The sequence below is a fragment of the Dasypus novemcinctus genome, chromosome 31 (genome assembly GCF_030445035.2).
Source record: "Dasypus novemcinctus isolate mDasNov1 chromosome 31, mDasNov1.1.hap2, whole genome shotgun sequence".
Taxonomy (NCBI): Eukaryota; Metazoa; Chordata; class Mammalia; order Cingulata; family Dasypodidae; genus Dasypus; species Dasypus novemcinctus.
The window spans coordinates 9,981,930-10,002,075 of record NC_080703.1 but is presented as its reverse complement, the minus strand read 5'-3'; the positions used below and the strand labels follow the sequence as shown (position 1 = coordinate 10,002,075).

The window sequence follows — 20,146 nt, the reverse complement described above, 5'->3', positions numbered from 1 at the left end:
GAAAGAACAATGAGAAAACAAGCAAAATATTAGGAAAACAGTTTTCCCTCTTAGGCCTCTGAGAAGCTTCACAGCTGGCCAATGTTCATTAATCAATTACCCTGCAGCCTGCCCTCTGCAGGTTTTGAATAGGGTTTCATTGAATAAACTAAGTTAAATTTTTTAAAAAAACCTTTTTGATGGATGGAATTCTCCTGGTTGGATTTGTAGGCACTCTTGGTTCCCTGGTGTGGTGGTTGACCATCTTCACCTCCCTGTTAGCTGACATGGGTAAGCCCTCTCTTGATTTAGAGGTGGAGTGGACATCACCAACCCAATGTCCACAGAATGAAGGAATAATATGTAGATTAGAGTGGACTTACTGGTATTCTACTATAGAACTACTGTGACTAGTAATGGAAGAAATTGTATCATTGATATGGAGAAAGTGGTCACAATAGTTGCTGAGGGCAGGGAGATGGAAGGAGAGATGGGATGTGGGGGCATTTTGGGGGTTTGGAGTTTTCCTAAATGATACTGCAGTGACAGATGCTGGACATTGTATATCCTGCCATAACCCACTGAATGGACTTGGGTAGAGTGTAAACTACAATGTAAACTATTATTCATGTGGTACGGCAGTGCTCCTAAATGTATTCACCAAATTCAATGAATGTGCCACAATGATGAAAGAGGTTGTTTATGTGGGAGGACTGGGGGGATGGGGTGTGGGATATACGGGAACCTCTTATATTTTTTAATGTAACATTTTTTTGTGATCTATGTATCTTCAACAAAAAACAATTAAAATAAATACATAAATAAATAACCAAAGACACAAGTGGGTTAAAAATGAAAGGATGTAAAAAATATTACATGAAAAATGAAAGAATTTTTTAAAAAAAGAACCTTTTTCAGGAAAATAAGAGATCCAAGAGAAGCTAATACAAAAACACTATCTATGTGTTCTCTGTCCTAAAGTATCAGCTGGGTATTTGATAACTCAGCTGATCACACCCTAAGAAGAGCTGGGAATCAAGCCAGGGACCTTTTGTATTCAAAGCAGAGATTCCTCCACTGAGCTAACTTTTATCATTGGGCTTGTTGGCTAGAGGGCTATTCAGTCACTTTGCTCAGGGCAGGTTTGACTCTTTGCAGTTGGGTAGATTCCTGCTGTTTTGGAGCTTGTCCATCCCTGCCCCCTTTCTATTCTTATTGCTTTCTCTCTCAGGGCAGCAGGACACAATAGCCTGTGTGATGGGATCTTCCCTCACTTCTCCTAGTCAGGTTGAGTTCCCTCCTGAAATTCAAATCTGAAACTACTACAGAAAAGTATTCTCAACCTTCTTCAAGATTTCCCCCTCCTTCCTCGGGACCCTGAATAGTCCCTTAGAAGGTTAAGTGCTTCCTACTACCCACATCCCTTAGGGGAGTTGGAATTCTGATAGTTTTCAGCCCCAGACTAGTCAATTGCCTGACTGTCCCCTCTTCAAGCCCAAGGTTCTCTCTTCCAGGTCAGCTAGGTAAATGAGGCAGCCCGAGCAGATTCACCCCTCACCTCTTCCCTGGGCCACCTCTGCCAGCTGGCATGCTCCCTAAAGTTCAATGGGGGACCAGATAATCAAACACACAGAAAGGAAACCCCTCTCCACCTGATGTGGGCAATGGGTGGAAGGCTCTTTGTCTCTTCAGAGATAACTAAGTTGTTTGACTTGTGGGTGTGGAACGGTAAGAGGCTGCATTCCTGCTCTTAGGGACCAGCAGCGGCTCCAGTCCCAGGAAATGTTTAACAATGCTAGGGCTATAAACTTTAAGTATTTAGGGGAAATGCAAAAACCAAATATGCTAAAGGCTTATCTAGAATGTCTGGAGTCCATGCTAAAAGCTTACCTAAGATGTGGAAGATATATGCTAATTGAAGCCTATTGAGAACTGAAACAAAGGGACCATTTGGCCTTTCCTCTCTGTATAAAAGACGTTTGAAAATCTTGTTCGGGGCTCGGGATTCAAACTGAAAGCTCCCGAGTCCGGCCGGCCGTCAATAAACCATTTTTCCTTCTCAAAATCATTCCTGAGTCCTGGCCTCTCTATACTCAAATAATTGAACTTCTCTTAAATTCCACAACACACCCTTCACCAGGACCCTCTTACTCCCAGAGCATGCTCCCTCCCACTCAGTTGCTGGTGGGAGTCAGGGGGTTCAAAGCAGATTTTTGCCTTGAGGGTGGGGCTTAGCAACCTGTGGCTTCCAGCCTCTGGAGTGAGAAAATCACGGTTTTCCTTTGGGCTTTTTATCTCTTTGTCTTGTTCTCTCCAGATTGATGCCCTGAAACCTCCTGCTCTGTGGGTTCCCAGAACAGCTCACTAAGGCGGGATCTTGCCCTTCTCAGCCATTTTTTGCAAGATAGGTGGTGAGGGCCCACTAAAATTGATGTCATCTTGCCTCCTGAGCCAAGATAAAGTGTGTTTTGATGTAGTAAATAATGAATGCTGAAATCTCCATGGCTTAAAATAAATAATTTTATTTTCTGTACAGGCAAAATTCACAGAGGATTTGGGGGTCATGTAAGTCATTTGTCATCTGTGTAGTTATTCAGTCGTCTGAGTAGCTTTCTCTGTATAGCCTTCCCATTGCATTTCTTCTAGGCTTGCTGCCAAAGGGAAAATAGAAGCTGCATCATAGTACACTGGCCCTTGTAGGTTTCATCCTCTAGTGCCACACATATCTGCAAGCTAGGCATATGGCCCTTCTTAGACAAAATGGGTCTGAAAACATGGATAAGGGGTTGAAGTATACGTATATTTGATAATGAACAAATGTTTTGCTCACAATTGAGAAAAACCTGTCCTCCAATTCAGAATTGTTTTCTAACTGCAGCATATTAGTATACATATAATATATATAAAACAAGAGATATAGAAATGACTGAGAAGTAATTTGGGTTAATTCCATCCTAACAAACACAGAATGTTATATCAAATTTAGGCAAGATATCTGCCTGGGCAATCTGGAACCTCTCCTTTTATCCAGATTCATTCCCTTAGAATTGTCCTGTAAGTGGCCACATCTCAAATGACTACTTATTTCATTGGTAGGCCGTTAGTCTGCAATTCTCTATTCAAATTTGAATGTACAGACTTTCTGCCTTGATTACTCATATATCATAAACTCTCTATTTTTAACCCTATTAGCTAAGGCTGTAATCTATTGAATAAAAGCTATTTTGAAGGTGAAGTTTTTGGGGATTCCTTTGGCAGAAAAATTGCTCCTCATATGTATTTTATCTGGAAATGTCATGTGCAAAGTTGCTTGATGGCCGCACCTCAAATAATTTAATATCTCTTCTTGGCTTTACTCAGAGAAAATAATTTTTCTGAGCAGAACCTGGGTTACTATGTGATTGGTGCTTTGTGGCTTGTACAAAACAACAGCATTAATTATGGGATGATTCCTGCCTTTATGCTTTTCTCTTTTTCCTCCAAACCCATTAATTACTGGGTGTTCCTTATTTCCTACACACAAAAAAATTGTCTACACTGATGGCAGAAGTTAAGGTTAACACAATGCACTTTTAACAAAATTCTAACTATAAAACTGTTTTTTTTTAATATATTTAAAGTGCTTGGTCTATTAGTTACATAATCTTCACCTGAAGATTTACAGATAATTTTTGTATAGAATATATAATGCCATATATTTTCTGAACAATGCAGAAATTTCATTTAAATTAACCGAATTCCACTGATTATTAATTTGTACTTGTAATGAATTTTCTAATTGGATTGGACTAGAGTCACAAATTATGAAAGAGGAACCATTAAAGATTTCAGATAACAAGGAGATAATATGTAATTAACCCTCATATTCTGAAGACAAGGCCATTTATTTTGCTTTAGACCCAATTGCTCTTAAAATATGAATTGACTTTATTTTATCTTATTTATTTACACACTTCCAAATTACTTGTAAAAGAACAAAAAGCTTACTTTTTGGCTCCAGAGCTTCCTCATTGCATTTTTCACCTCTGCATTTCTGAGTGTGTAGATTAAAGGGTTTAACATGGGTGTGATCATCGTATAAAATACAGCCACTGCTTTATCAATGGGAAAGGTGCCCGTGGGCCGAAGGTATATAAACATACAGGGCACAAAAAGTAAGATGACCACGGTAATATGTGGGGCACAGGTAGAGAGAGCCTTCCGCCGCCCTTCAGAGCTCTGAGTTCTGAGGGTGCAAAGGATGAGGACATAGGAGGTAATAAGAATAGAAAAAATGAGCGCACACATGAAGCCAGTGTTGGCAGCAACAAAGAGTCCTAGGATGTGAGTATCAATGCAGGAGAGTTTCAGCACAGGGTCAAAATCACAGAAGAAATGGTCAATGACATTGGGACCACAGAAAGATAACCACAGCATAAAAAGGATTTGAATCAGGGCATGAAGAAATCCCCCAGCCCAGGACACTGCCACCAAGAGACCACACATCTGCCAGTTCATTTTGATCATGTAGTGCAGGGGCCTGCAGATAGCCAGGTAGCGGTCATAGGCCATCACTGTGAGGAGAATGAGCTCAGCTCCACTGATTAAATGCTCCAAAAAGAGCTGAGTCATGCACCCATTGAAGGAGATAGTTTTCTTTTCAGCGAGTAAATCAAATATCATTTTGGGGGCTGTGATAGAAGAACAGGTAAAATCTACGAAGGATAAAAATGACAGAAAGAAATACATGGGGGTGCGGAGTGCTGGGCTGGTGGCAATGGTCACTACAATGAGTAGGTTGCCCACAAGGGTGAGAAAGTATGCGGTCGCCCCTCGGGCTGAAGTGTGGTTTGCTGACCTGGCGGGGGGCGGCGGCCGTGGTAGGCCTATTCCAAACCGCTGTCCCTGTAATAGGGTGGTTGGTCGGGCCCACCGCCACCCCTGAAGGAAGCTCGGCATGGGCGCAGAGTGCCCTCGGGTCTCCCCTTCTCAGCAGCCATGCTTCCATGGCTGCCCCTCCTCCCAGATAGCGCCACACGATGCCTTCTTTCTCCCTGCGCAGGCGCAGGGCGGAAAATTCCAGTCTGCCCTTTTCCCCTCCCCCGACAGCAGCAACAGCCAGGCGTGGGCGGAAAAATCCAGTCTGCCCTTTTCCCTCCCCCTGACAGCAGCAACAGCCAGGCGTGGACGGGAAACTCAAGTCTGCCCTCTACCCCAGCAACAGCAGCCACCAATCACTAAACCCTGCCACTTCCCCCAGCAACAGCGACAGCCAATCCCTAATCACCACCCCTCCCCCATCCAGTACCGCCCACTGACCTTTCTCTGGCAACCAATCAGAACAGGGCGTGGCTTCGACCAATCAGCCTTCCCCAGCCCCTATAAAACTGTCGCCTCTCCCTCAATAAAGTGGACTTGCGTGTTTACCTTGTCCCCGCGGTAGTTCTTCTGCCGTGTGCCCTCCAGTCCTGAGAGCCCCCGACAAGGGCCTGGCCTCCCTTGTCCCCAGTTCGTCGCCTGCTTCTCTGGGTGACCCCTTCGTCACCCGCTTCTCTGGGTGACCCCTTCGTCGCCCGCTTCGCCGGGCGACCCCTTCATCACCGGCTTCGCCGGGCGACCCCGTCAGCCGAACCGCGCAACCCCTTGTGAGACCGATCCCTCGTCTGCTGCCGGACCAACCCCTCATCCCAAGTGGGACTGACCCCTCGTCCAGAGCTGGACCGACCCCTTGTCCGCAGCCAGACCCCACCTCTACCGACCGAGCAAGCTGCCACAAAAGTAGATGAGTGTAAACACAACAAACAAGAGTTTCTGCATGTCTGGGTTCTGTGTCAGACCCAGCAGGATGAATTCTCTCACATTGTTCACTGTTCCATGAATCAAAGTTTGCATTTGGATAACTGATTTATCTGCAAATGGCACAGGGATTGCACTGGCATTAGAAAAATTTTGATCAAGAGAATAATATATCTGTCAGATAAAATGTTTTCCATATGATTGTTGGAAATGCTGAGCAGATAAATCATAAACTTAATGTTGGGTAAATTTTGAGTCATATATTGATTACATAGGTCAATTCTACATACACATGCACATACATACTGCTTTATGACTGATGACATTCCAGGCACCTTTCCTGAAATAATATATGACTGAAGGGTCATCCAGTCATTGCCATAGTATGTTCTCCCATGGAAAACAGCAATAAAAAAAGGACATGTCTTATAGAATAAAAATAAACAAAATAAATAGACTATACAATGAACACTAAGTTAAACCATGGACTCTAGTTCAAAATACAATTATAAAAATCTGCTATCGTCTATTGTAACAACTGTCCCACACCAAGGCAATGGTTAATATTTGGATGGTATACTTATATACCATAAAATATCCTGTATTTTATGCATGATTATTCTGTAAACCTACATCTTGTCTAATAAATTTAAAAAGAATGAAAAATGAATCTGTATTAGAGACTAAAATTCACAAGTCTGTTCTCATGTGTCTCTTCTATCATCACTCATGCTGCTAAGGCTAAGTTGCCAAACTTGTTTTAATTGATATTTATAACTTGTTTCAGGGTGCCTATAAAACATCAGGGTGAGTTTACTTTGAAATTAGGAATGTTTAGTCGTATTCCAAATCAGCTGAACTGAATGAATATATGAAGCTACAATAGGATACATCCTGATAGATTTGTTACCTCAAGCGAGCGACACGGACTCACTATTGAATAAGACAAACATAAATTCTTTATTGACTTCCTCTGGAAGAAAGCTATCAGGAAGAAGATAAAACAGGCAGCATGATGCAATACAAAGGTATTTGATAATCTGGAATTCACTATTTGGGAAACTTCTGTCATATGTTGATTTCAGAAATTTTGCAAAAAAAAAAGTCAATTTAAGGAATTTATGAAACATTCTCTGGATCTATTTTAAAATGCAAACAGGCACTTCTTAGAAAAGAAAACAAAGGCACCAGGATTTATTAGATATGTGTATTCATTAGAATAGACAGTAGATGTTTTTGTATTCTGTATTCAAAGACTACCAGTAGCCATGTGATGCTGTGTATGGGACTTAGTCTTATTGAGCCTAACTTTTTTATATATATGTAATAAAGGAAAAAAAACAAAGAACAGAGAAATTGAAGTATATTTTAACCTAAGTAAAAATTTTTAACCTAAGCTAAATTACTAATACTTCCAAATTACTGGTAAAAGAACAAAAAAGGAGAAATCATGTATCAATACTTTTATCCCTGAAATACTAGCTTGCATAACACGAATTGAGTAAACAAATTAAATGAGAGAAAATAAGTGAACAAAGTAGTCACCAAGAAACTAGAAAAACAGTCAATTATATTAAGAAAATATTTGAAACAGAAATCAGTAAAACAGACAAAATATTAGTTGACAAATAATTTCAAAAGAACATCAGCTTATAAAATGCTAATAAAACTAATGAACACAGAAAAGATCAATGAGAAGGAAGTATGAACCAATCCCCAAAAGATGCTGATTTTAAATTATAATGTAGACCACTGACCATGTGGTGCAGCAGTGCTCAGAGATGTATTAACCAAGTGCAATGAATGTCCCATGATGATGGAGGAGGTTGTTGTTATGGGAGGAGTGAGGTGAGGGTGGTGGGAGGTATATGAGGACCTCATTTTTTTAAATGTAATATTAAAAAAAAATAAAGACAAAAAAAGGAAAAAATCCTAATTTTTAAAGTATTTTAAAGAATATTAGGTATAGTTTAGTGGAGGAAATAAAACTTTTTAAATAACTGATATATATTTTTCAAAACAAAGTAAGTCTTCTACTCATGCCAGTCTGAAAATTCAAATAAAATAAAAAGGAGAGTCGAGTGCCTTAAAATTTAAACCATAAATTAGTATAAAACAAAAAAAATGTAGAAATAGATATGAATTTAATCTCTCAATGGGGTAGAATACCCCTGGAGTTATACAAAAATAAAGTGGCATAAAAGAAAAAAAGTGATAGATTCAACTACATGTAGTCATGAAACTCACTGGAAAAATAGTTGCAACAAGTGTCACAGACAGCCATTATTCTAACAGAAATTTCTTTGAAAAACAATGAAAGGTCTTTACGAAGATACACTAAAATTAATGAAAAGGTAATCCTCAGGAAAAAATTAGACATCTAAAACTGCCTTCACTTCATATGTCATCAATATATGCAATTTTAAAATAATGAATATTTAATTGGCAAATTAGCAAACATTAATGAGTCCTATGTTATCCAATACTGTTGAGTATGTACTGATATAAAAGTTTCAGTATTCCTTATTTTCAGAATCTATACTAGAAAAATATATGGCCAAAACTTCACATACAGGTTGCATTTCACATTTTTTTAAGTAACAGAGGAAAAGTAAGACAAACCAAATGTCTACATAAAGGTGTACATTTAAATGCATTGTCATGTATGGTTATGAAGTATTAGGTGGACATTAAAGTGAATTGCAAGAAGATTAATGACATGGAAAGAGATTTTAATATCATGCTGAGTGGAAAAGGTAAATATATAATGACATATATAATGATACTAAGTCTAAAAAGACATATATACTTAGAACAGATCTAAAGAACATACACTAAATACCAATAGGCTTATCTGATTATGGGATTAAGGAAGATTATTGTTTCCTTTCATAAATTTTATGACATGATTTTCTGTGAGAATATTTTCCCTTTATATTCAGCAAGATAACTTAACAAAAGAAAGTTTTATTTACTTATCTCATGTCTGGGTCCATAATACTTCAAGTGAATGCTATTCTAAGTAGAATGGGTATGCTAGTCATTATTTATTTTTTAAAAAAACTCACTGTGACAGATGAAATAGATGTTTAAATATAAATTACCTGAAATTGAACTCTAGACTCACCTAGAGAGAAAAATACTAATTAGAATTCACCGATTATGCCTATCTCTCTGAATGCATTTGGGGAAGAAATAACAAGTTTATCCCATATTTGTAGAAAACAGATTCTGACCCATCACTACCTATTGCTTTGCAAGTTCAGCCATTTTTACCTTAAGTGTAGTGTTTCTGTACTTCATTAGTGACTTCAGAATGAATCTTTAGAGGGCTTCCTAAGTAAATCTCAGTTTGTGGGGTGTGTTTATCTTTGTTCTATAGGTTCACATCAACCAGTGAATGTAGGCCATCAGCCTCCCAGCTCAGATAAGAAGTTCTTGACTCAGAACTTCCCAAACTTTAGGCTTCAAAAAATGGATGGGGAGAAACCAAACCATTGAAAGACATCTTTTCCCAAACTTCCTTGCTGCACATGTCAGTATTATTTTCTTGGTGACCAGATAACGTATATAAAGAAAATCTCTTGATCTTTGCTATAACACGATTTAAAGACCTGAAAATAGCAAACTGTGTTAATGCAGAATAATTGGGAATTGCAAGTACCATGAACTCAGCAACAAATGACAGTTGTCCTGGAGTAGCAGGTCCCTGAGGTCTGCTTTTTTCAGTCTTTACTTTATAGAAAGCCTGTGATAGACTGGTGATAGCTCCTGTTTTCACTCAGAATCTGGATGGATGATGGGATAGCAATTTAGAAACAAAGAGCATTTATAATCTGTGGTTCATTGTGTTTAGGTGATATTGCAGGCTCAGTAATCCCCAGACTCTGTCCTCATGAATATTTTCATGAATGATTAAAGGCAAATATTTAAAGAATATTGCTCAAGCTGAAGAAGGAGTTAGGGATGCTCTGAACTTTCTATTCCCAGACGGTTAGAATTAGCAGCTGCATCCAAGTTGGCAGCAAACAAGTTTTCTCCTCTTCTCTCTTGTGGCTGTGGCATCTGTGATCAAGGGTGCTGGGCACAGAGCCTGCAGTGCTAGACTAGAAGCATCTTATGCCTGCAGCCTGGAAGTCACCCTAGAATCTGGAAAATAAGGCATAACAATTTAGTCATAGGTGAATGAGCAAGAGATTATTAGAATATATAAAACAATCTTATTGCTTGTCTCACAGAGTCATAGGGAGGATTAAAAAAAATAAAATGTGAAAATGCCTAGGCCATTAAAACTGCTATTCTACTGCTGATGCCCTGAGGATAGACACATGCAGGCTAGAGAACATGCTCCCTAATATTAACATTCTCGCATGCGGAAAGAGGAAATTCTTCAGAGTCCACAAAACTGCACCTCCAGGGCTGGGTCTTCTACTTAAGACTATCTGACCTTGGGCAAGGTTCATAGCTTCTTTATGCTTCATTTTTCACAATTGCAAAAAGGGGGTGAGAAGGAGACTATCTCATAGGACTGTTGTGGGTTTACAGGAGATCATACAGGCAATGTGTAGAATGATGTCTGACAAAGAATCATCCCTTTGTTGTCTGTTGTCCTCTTCTGCACATAACAGAGAGCTCATAGTGTAACAGTGCCTTGGTCCTGGCAAAAATGTTCTCAGCTCGTATGTGTAAGTAGTCTGCATTTCTCTTGTGGATGGTAGGATTGTGGGAAAATGCTGAAATTAGGAGAAAAACAAAGGCCAAGTTTAGAAGTATTCAGTAATTACTCACAAGTAATTATAATACTGAAATCTTTCTAGGAGTCTTTGATCTACCCTATAAAATATGTAACAGTGAAGTTAAGATTCCTGGAAAAAATAGTAAGGGATAAATGAAATTAACTATCATTAAAACTACTATGTAATGAGCACTTTTATATATCAGCCAGTTTTTAAACTGTGGTATCTGTTCTGATTCTAATATCCCCATGATGAAGTTCTTATTATTTCTACTTTATATCAAAGCAAATGTGGCCATGGGCAAAACTAAGAATTAGTAGTGCTCAGATTAGAGTCCAGTGTGATTTGATTTCTAATCCTGAGCTCTGATCATAATGTTTTTGCATTTCATCAAAAACTGGTGCTGTGATGTGTCACCCTGGATGGGTGAGGAAGTGCTGATGCAGACCAGGTCTGGATTGTTTAGGAACTTTCTATCATCAGGGAAGGCAGGGTTTACTCCTCGGACATATCCGACGTTCAGCAGCTGAAGAGGGAAGAGGATGGAGAGAAGCAAATATCTCCTAACTGATACTTCTGCTGGAAACCTGCCTAAGCATGACCTAGTCTTCTTTGATTTTGTAATTTCTCTTTGACTGCAGGATGGAAAGAAGTCTAAGCAGAAGTCTCAACTTCTGAACAGGGACATCCTCTACATGAATGGGATACACTAAAATGCTAGATTAATTATACTTGAAAGGAATGAAATTGGATATGATTCTCAATTCTTCCACTTTTTAATCATATGACTTTCTGAATGACAATTAACTTATCAGGGCCTGTTAAAGAGACTTATATAAAATATTATTAGGAGAGATGCATATGAAAAAATCAAGCTAGTGTATTTTGCATAGAAAATGCTTAGAATATATTTTCCAAATTAAATTGAGAGAAATGTTTTCATGGCTGACATACTTATTGCTGTGACATTGTTGGTAAAAAATTTTTGACTTCTGGCCAATCCATGTCTTCTTAGGCAAGTATCTCAACTACTCTGTGTCTCAGTTTCCTCTTCTGAAGAGTACATGGTTGCAAAATAAATAGTTGTACAAGGAAAGAAGATAAGAATGACTTCATTCTACACATCAGAACCAATGCAAGCAAAGAGCCAGTGGACTTCATATGAAAGTAAAATTTGTGAAAGAAAAAATTGTCAAGCATACAGCAAGGATATCTTTAAAAAGAGAAAGTATGGATGTTTTCATTCATACAAAACTAACAAAATTCATTGCCAGCACACTCACAGAATAATATAGAAAAGGAGGCTTTAAGGGAAAGGGAAAGTGATTCTAGATGGAAATATGGATTTATAGAAGGAATGAAGGTCACCAGAAAAGATAACTACATGAGGTATAATTTTTATCACAATATATAGGCTAATTCAATATATGATTCACTATTAAAACAAAATAAACACAACCTAAATATCCTGATAACAGCAACCTTTTAATTAATGATTTTGAAAACTTAGGGGACCGGATTCCCATGATTCTTACTCTCAGTTGAATGATTTAAAATGCATGGATATAAACATTTCCTTTTGCATGAGTGGCTAAAAGTCAGTTTATCATAAAAGATATGGAGGAATAGATTAGTCTTTCTTCTCAGATGGAAGTTCACACATAGTGATAGTCTATGTTTCTGTGAAAAAGCCATTGAAAAATCATGCTCAGCCAGCCCCTCCCTGTAAAATATACCTAGAGGATAAAGAAGATAAACTCTGTAGGAATGAGGACTCCACTTCCATTCCCTCTCCCTCAGCCTCCAATGTGGCCTTCGTTGCAATCTTGCCAAGGATCATTTGAGTTGGTATAGTTCACTTGGCACTTTAGGTTCAGGTTGCTCCTGTACACAAGGAGATGATGATGGATAGGATGTGCACCCTCCATACCCACAGAAAGATCCACCATTAGAAAACTTTTTTGAGCAAAAAGTGTCCTTGAGGATCCATTGAAACACAATTATGTAGGGCATGGCTTTTGTTAGCCATGTTGTTTGGTTGGAGTTCTGTCTATATAAGAGAATGTCAGGAAAAACATTCTCATAAGACCAACTTCTAGTGAGAATTTCTAGCAATGGCTCCAAACAACTCTAACAACTTAAAAATTTCTAACATATCTAATTTTCATTGTCATACAAATAAGAAGAAAACAGGATTTTGTAATCCTCTCCATTGTTTTAATTTTAGAGCAAAAACTCTCATTAAACCTTAGCAGGACCCATAAATATTTTGAGGGTGCTCTGGCTATGGGAGTTAGAAGCAGAGTTTCTGAGGATTCAAGAAGTACCTAAAAAAATTCAGTTGGAGCCCTTGAATATATTTTTCTCATTGGGCAGGAAGGCATGAAGGTGATATGGTTTTTGGTTATGATTATTGATGAGGAGGCTTGAGACTGAAATAATGATTCTATGATGGCCCTATGTTCCTAAAAAGTAGGATACATAGTCATCTGAGATGAGAGGAGAATTTGTGGGATAACGATTGCAGGACTTTGGTATAAAATTTGGAACTTATTCTAAGATGGACGTATAGAAGAGGGGACTGTCTAGAACAGCTATTCTAGTTCTCGTAACAAGAATACTGAATTCACAGTGGAGTTCATAATTGTTTTTGATATTCCCTAGAATATGATTGCATAATTTTCTTAAGCATTATCTTACATCTTTGGTTAAGGGGTAAAAAGCTGAGGTACAAATTTATACTTTAACTATTTCGGTTACTGTAGTGTATTATACTGAAGCAGTGAGAAGCTCTAATTAGGTGTGTTTTTGAGGGATTGCTGTTCATCCATTCTACACTATTACAGAATCAGGAAAACTTCAAAAGTTTATGCTAATCTGTACTCCTATTATTATCTATCAGTCTTTGTAGAGATAAACTTAGTCAATGAATTAAGCAGATTAAGCTGCATTTTGCAGTGATAACACATGAATCCTGAAATCTGAACGTCTTCACCTACTCAATTTTATTTCCAGCTTAAGCTAAATCTAGTTAGGGTTGTAAGAACCTCTAAGGAATTTGTTCTCTGGGCAGTTACTCAAAAATTCCCTGTGTGTATTCCTGCCAGCTTAATGCATGTCTTTCAGATTTGCTGCAGCAGGGAAAAAAGAATGCTGGAGTCAAGAATACTGGCTCCTAAATGTTTTTTTTTCTGAGTGCAGAATACATCACTACCAAAATGTCTTCACATGGTCTCATTTAAATACAAAGGAGATAAAATTATGGTGAGAGCTCATGGAAATTTGGTGACCATCGAATGGGTTAATCACCATTGGGAAAACTAGTTTCTCACTTGGAATGAATTCTTTGTTAAACTATTGATTATTAATCTGTATGCAAAACATACTTAACATAATATTTTGTTATTGTAATGGAGTAGTTTGTACTAATTCACTTCATTTGAAGATATTAATAGAAGTGAAGTCACTAAGATCAGCAGGACTTCTGCCCTGGACCTGGACAGTCTTCTTTAATCTGGACTCTTTCATTTAGAATTGCAATATAAGTGTCAACATCTCAAATAATTTCCATTTCATTGTACTGAAACTGGTTTGCAGGTTTTTTTCTCCTATTCAAATTTTAAAGTGTAGAATCTCTGGCTTTCAGATATCATCAACTTTCTGCAGCTTTTGTTCCTATCAGTAAAGGTACAAAAGGTGCTGTGTAGACTGTTTTTGATAGAAAAAGGCTTTGCAAATATCTTCTAACTGGGAATTGAACATGGATCCTCTGTGGCTGTACCTGGAAGAACTTAATATACATCCGTAACTAAGGGAAGATAAAATGATTTATTCTTGGATTTGGCCAGATTAATAAAAATGATACTCTCTCTAATGGTGAAATACATCAGCATTAATTTTGGAGTGAGTCCTGCTTGAATGACTTTCTCTCATTTTTGCAATCCCATATATTTCAGGTACTTGGCACCATTCATGATAATAAGTCTACTCTTACTTCAACAGTTTGGATTAAAATTATGCATTTTTAACAAAATGTCTATATCAGGGGATATTCAATCTCATAAAGTTCAAGATATTGGTTGTCCAGTCCAACATGATCTTTTGTACACATATTTTATTTTCTTTCTATATTATATGTAAAATCAATGATGGTCCTGTTTTCTTTTTATTTCCAGCCTTAAAATCTCATCCTTGGGATGCTGGAAACAATTTCTTGAATGAATACCTATGCAAATATGCAATTATAAACACATATGCACACAGACACCCATGTCTTCTCAAAAAAATTCAAATAAGTGCAGGCATTGCAAAATATCTATCCATTTAGGTTCTTCCAACAATATGAAAATAGTTGGCACAGATATTTAAACTCTTCTGACATATTCACCTAATTTAAATGTCACATAATAAAACTGACTAACAATATTAATAAAACAGCAATAAAAGCATTTTGGAGATAATTTGTCCCTAGAGCTTTACTCAATAACAAATGGATATTTAATTTATATGTATGAATTTCAAAAGTTATTTTTCAAATTTTTAATTCAATCACTCAATACAGGTTTGGGTGCAAAAATGTGTTTAAATTTACTGGTAAATTTGTAGGAAAGTAGGGCTTGAAGATGGTTGTATTAAATTATCAGGTATATAACAGCCAGTCTTGGATCATGCAGTCTACTATTCCAGGTCATCAAACATTGTGATGGCTCTTTTATCAAGGAAGGAATACTAGTTTCCTCTCAATTCTTACTGTCATTTATTCCTTTACTGGATTATTCCAGATTCTCTATAATCATATTATTTCCTCATTAGAGTTTTAAATTCTTCAATTCATTGTATATATTATGAAGAAATCTCAAATTGTTTAATTGCTTCCCAAAACCAAAATAATTATTTAACTTTAATAATTTTACTCCTTTATCTATTTCTGAACCATTCCCTAACAAATGTTTCACAAATTTTCACTGCATTCATGATAAGCTGCAACAAAAAAATGAAGCAATGAAGTAAATAAGGGTTTCTAAGATCTCAAATTCCACTATTCACTCAACAAAAAATTAATTTTTTTCTAATACGTTATGACCTCAGTCTTACCCACAGAATTACATTTGTGTAAAAATAAATGTAGGTAGTAAATAAGAAGGATATAATTCTATTAGCAAGGTTTGAAGGTACTGAAATTTCTGACACACACATTTGTGTACCTTCATATAATTCCTCTGGGACAGAAGAGGTAAACTGAAACTAACATGTTACTTAGGGTTATAAATCCATGGGTTCTAAATGCATTTAATATGTTTCATGTTTGCCACAGAATTCAGAAATAGAGTTTGCCACTAAGAAAGTAAATTAAACTCATAAGAATAGAGATGTTTGCCAGTATCAAATTTTACTAGATGTTAAAAAGATGAGGCAACTGTGAGACACAGGCAGAACATGAAATCCGTGACTATCAGTGCAGATGCCCAGGTTTTCATTACCACATAAATTTGGACTATGGTCTAGGATGAACAAATGAAGTTACCAAACATATGGGAGGGTCATTATCTTAAAAACAGTTCAGTATTTAGGGGTAGAGAGCATCTCCATTTTATACTACAGCAATTATACTATAGCAATTATATAGCTGGGAATGACATGTATAAGCAGATCATACATGTGTCTGCTAATTCCAATACCTTTCCCATAAGCAACATAGAGAAGCTGGTGTATCACTCTAAATACATTCCATATATAAGAATTTCATTAGAAACCACAATTAGGAGATCTCATTAGAATATTTTTTTAAAAAGCTTACATAATTTTTTCTCTCTAAATGTGTCTCCAAGGCTGGAAAGATTATCCACAGAACCAGCTGATAAATATTTTCCTTCTCAGTCACTCAAAGGAATGTGCAGATGCAGACTGGTAGGTATTTTAGACTTCAGATGATGGCATTTATTCTCTTTACTCTCAACAAAACAGATAAAAGTTGAGTCAAGGACATTGCACATATTGTTAGAAAATCATTTCAGCAGTTAGAAAGTTGATGAAGATGCTTGTGTCCCAATGACACCAAACAAAATGCTAATCCAGTAAAATAAACTATCCTAATATTGTTTCACCAATTCTTAGTAGAAAAAGAAGTTGTATTGGTTAGAACTTGAAAAACATGCTCTTAAATCTAATCCATTCCTGTGAGTGTGAATCCATTGCATGTATGACTCTGATGAGGTTGCTTCATTTAAAGTATGTGTGTGGGCCAGCTCAATCTAGATAGGTCCTAATCCCATTCTTGTCTTTTGTGTATGGAATGAATTCAGACATGAGAGAGAGGAACCTGCAGGAGGAAAGGAGCTGATACCAGAAGAGTAAGGAGAGTCTAGGAAAAACCACCGTGTGCCTTGCAATGTGACAAGCTAAGGACTCCAAAACCCTGGCTTGATTTGGACATTGTTTAAGCCTCAAAACTATAACTTGTGAAATTCCTTTTGTTTAAACTGAACCATTGCATTGATATGTTCATGAGCAGCCTAGGAAACTAAGACAGATCTTAGTACTGAAACAGTGGGGTATTCCTATTACAAATACCAAAAATGTGGAAATAATTTTGGGATTTGTTAAGGAGTAGAGGCTGGAAAAAATGTGAGATGATTGATGTAAAAGCTTGCTTTTCTTTGAAAAGACTGTGGGTAGAAATATGGATAATAAAGATACTTCTGATAAAGAGTTAGAAGGAAATGATGAATTTTTTTAAGGTATGGACTATAGTTTAGTAGTAAGATTTTTAATTTTTTATATTTTTTATTTTTATTAAAATGTCTTTTTTTAAAGATACACAGATCACAAAAAATGTTACATTAAAAAATGTAAGAGGTTCCCACATACCCCAACCCCAACTCCCCCACTCCTCCCATATCAACAACCTCTTTCATCATTGTGGCACATTCATTGCATTTGGTGAACACATTTTGGAGCACTGCTGCACTGCATGGATTATAGTTTATATTGTTGTTTACACTCTTCCCTAGAAGGTATTGATAACTGGAAGAAAGGTGATCCTTGTTTTATGGTGACTGAGAAATTTTCAAAATTATGTTCTGATGTGGGATGGAAGGCAGAACTTGAAAGTGATGAACTTGGATATATTGCAAGGGATATTTATAAGCAAAATATTGAAAGTGCAACCTGATTCCTCCTGGCAGATTTTATTGAAATGAAAGAAGACAGGGATAAGCTGAGAAATGAATTCTTAAGGACACACACAGAAATTGATGATTTAGAAAAACAACAGAAATTGATGATTTAGAAAATTCTGAGTTTCCAGAAAGTGAATCCCCAGAGAATTGTGCTCCAACTGAGGGTTAAACTGAACATGAATCCAGTCCGCAATTTCTGTGGAAGTCAGAATTGGAAATTCAGTTATCTAGGAAGAATCCATGGAAGGTATTTTGTCTGATGGTCTGGACTCCTGGGAACTACATGTGTAACTACAATTTTTTTCCACAATTGTATAAATGGAACTATTGCCAGCCTGAAAAATGGGACAGAAGATGGACAGATTAAAGGAAAAATCACTTCAAGTTCAGAACCATAGGAGATGAGGCTGGGCTGAAGACATGTTGGGTAAAGACTGTGGACCCACCCATGTGTTGGGGAAGGGTGCGTCTGCCGCCACTTGCATAGGGTTTTGCCTTCCACCACGTTGTTCAGGAAGAGTGCTGCCACCCCAGGACTTGGAGAGGATAGCGTCTTTGGGCCTCAGGTTATGGAGAGTCTGCCCACCACCCCAATGCTCTGAGGGTAAATCCTGTTCCCTGGTCATTCACTGAGAACCTTTCCACCATCCTGATGCTGGGAAAGGGTGGAGGACTCATCCCAGTTTTCAAGCAGAGCATGGGTGTCAGACAATATCTTGGAATGAGTTGTGCTGCCACTTCATCAATGATGAGCTTCCAAATTTCAGTCCGTCGATGATTATCAGGCCTTGAAATCTAAGGGAGTATACCCCGTAGGACTTCAAAAATGTTTGAAACTCATGACTTCCCCTCCCTCCCCCCTATTTTTCCCAAAGGGAATAAATCTTTATCCTATGCTTGTCTCTCCATCAGAAACAGGTAAATTGTTCTCTAGGTATCACAAATACACAGGCAGAGAATTGCGCCCCGGATAGTCCATATCTATAACTGATTTTGATCAAACTTTGTACCAAGCATTTTTTTTAATGATTTAAGATTTTGTGTTTTTTTTTCATATTATGAAGGAATTAATGCATTCATATGTATAAAAAATGTGTTTTGGGGATGCAGAGTGTGATCTGTGAGGGTTTAAAGCTCTATGTTACCCAGAAGAACATGTTCTTATATATATATCCCATTCCTGTAGGTCTGAACTTATTGTAAATAAAGGTCTTCTGATGAGGTTATGTTACTTAAGGTATGTGTGGCCCAGCCCAATTAGGATGGGTCTTAATTGTATTACAGGTGTCCCTTGTAAGTAGAACGAATTCAGACATGAGAGAGAGTGAGCCATAGGAGACAAAAAGCTAGTCCTGAAAGGCAAGAGAGATTACAGGATATTTTGCCATGTTCCCTCCTATTGGACAAACGAATGTCCCAGAGTCTGTGGCAGACAACCCTAGGACAGCACAGTCTTCAGGTTTTGCCTTGATGCTAACTTTCTTTATCCACAAAACTGTAAGCACATACAATCCTATTGTTTAAGCTGAACCACTGCTTGCACAGCACAGGAAACTAAAACATAGGTTGATAAAAAAAACTTATTACCACAAGAAGAATTTGAAACTAGCTTTTGTTACTTAAGTTGGTTTTGGAGGCAAACATTAATTTTACTAAAATAATCTCTATGTATAATTACATTAGTATTTTAAAACAAATAATATTTAAATGTATTTATGAGATTTGGGTATTATTCTTGAGTTCCACTATGCAAAGGATATTACATTTTACTCTTTTTTTTTAAATATCAAAACAATTAGATTCTGAATATTACAATTTTATGTCAGGATGGTGGAAATCAGTATTTGCTATTATAACTGGGACTCCATATTCTATTTTAGTGAACAATTCTCTCTGGATACCACAATTTTTTTATCAGATAAGTTTTTCTTTGAATTTATTATTATTTCTTGTTCCCTAATCAAGTAGATATTTGCCAAGGCTAGGAGTGTCAACTTACCACACATATGAAAAAATACCTTCTCTCATTTTGGGTTGCTCCAAGGAGTAGGTTGTTGTCATTTACTACTGGAGCAAAATGGTTTTCATCCCCACCAGCTCCTTGATGAATTTACTTTCTTTGATTAAAATACTGATGCATATTTTCTTACAGAAGATTGCAAAAAAATATATCAATACAGCTGAATATATTTCCATACACGTCACAGACTCAAGTTACCAGCATTCAGTTCAAGAATCAGATCAGAGTGGCATGTCTCCTTTCAGTTCCAGCTCCCAAGGTATATGCCATGGTACCATTAGGGGGCAATGACTTGTGTTTACTCTTATATAAAATAAATACCATCTTGCAATATGCATTATTTTGTGTCCAGTTTATTTCCTCAATATTTGTAAGATCATTCATATTTTGTATATAGTTGTACATTATGCATTTGCATTGCTGTTCATAAAATTTATTTGTTTGAATATACCAAAATG

General features: G+C 37.1%; 1 protein-coding gene across 1 annotated transcript; it reads right to left on the bottom strand.

Annotated features, from left to right (window-relative positions):
* Positions 1-3,910: 3,910 nt before the first annotated feature.
* On the bottom strand, positions 3,911-14,423 carry LOC101443348 (olfactory receptor 4C5-like). The gene is made up of 3 exons (XM_071212875.1): positions 14,414-14,423; positions 5,733-5,825; positions 3,911-4,790 (listed from the first exon to the last, which is right to left on the bottom strand). The coding sequence occupies exons 1-3, from the start codon at positions 14,421-14,423 to the stop codon at positions 3,940-3,942; spliced, it is 954 nt and encodes a 317-aa protein (XP_071068976.1). The 3' UTR covers positions 3,911-3,939.
* Positions 14,424-20,146: the final 5,723 nt, after the last annotated feature.

Excerpts from the sequence above, each read along its gene's own strand:
- LOC101443348 (XM_071212875.1), bottom strand. Across the intron at positions 4,791-5,732 it reads GTTTACACTCATCTACTTTT|GGGCGACCGCATACTTTCTC; the intron begins GTGGCAGCTTGC and ends CTTCAGCCCGAG.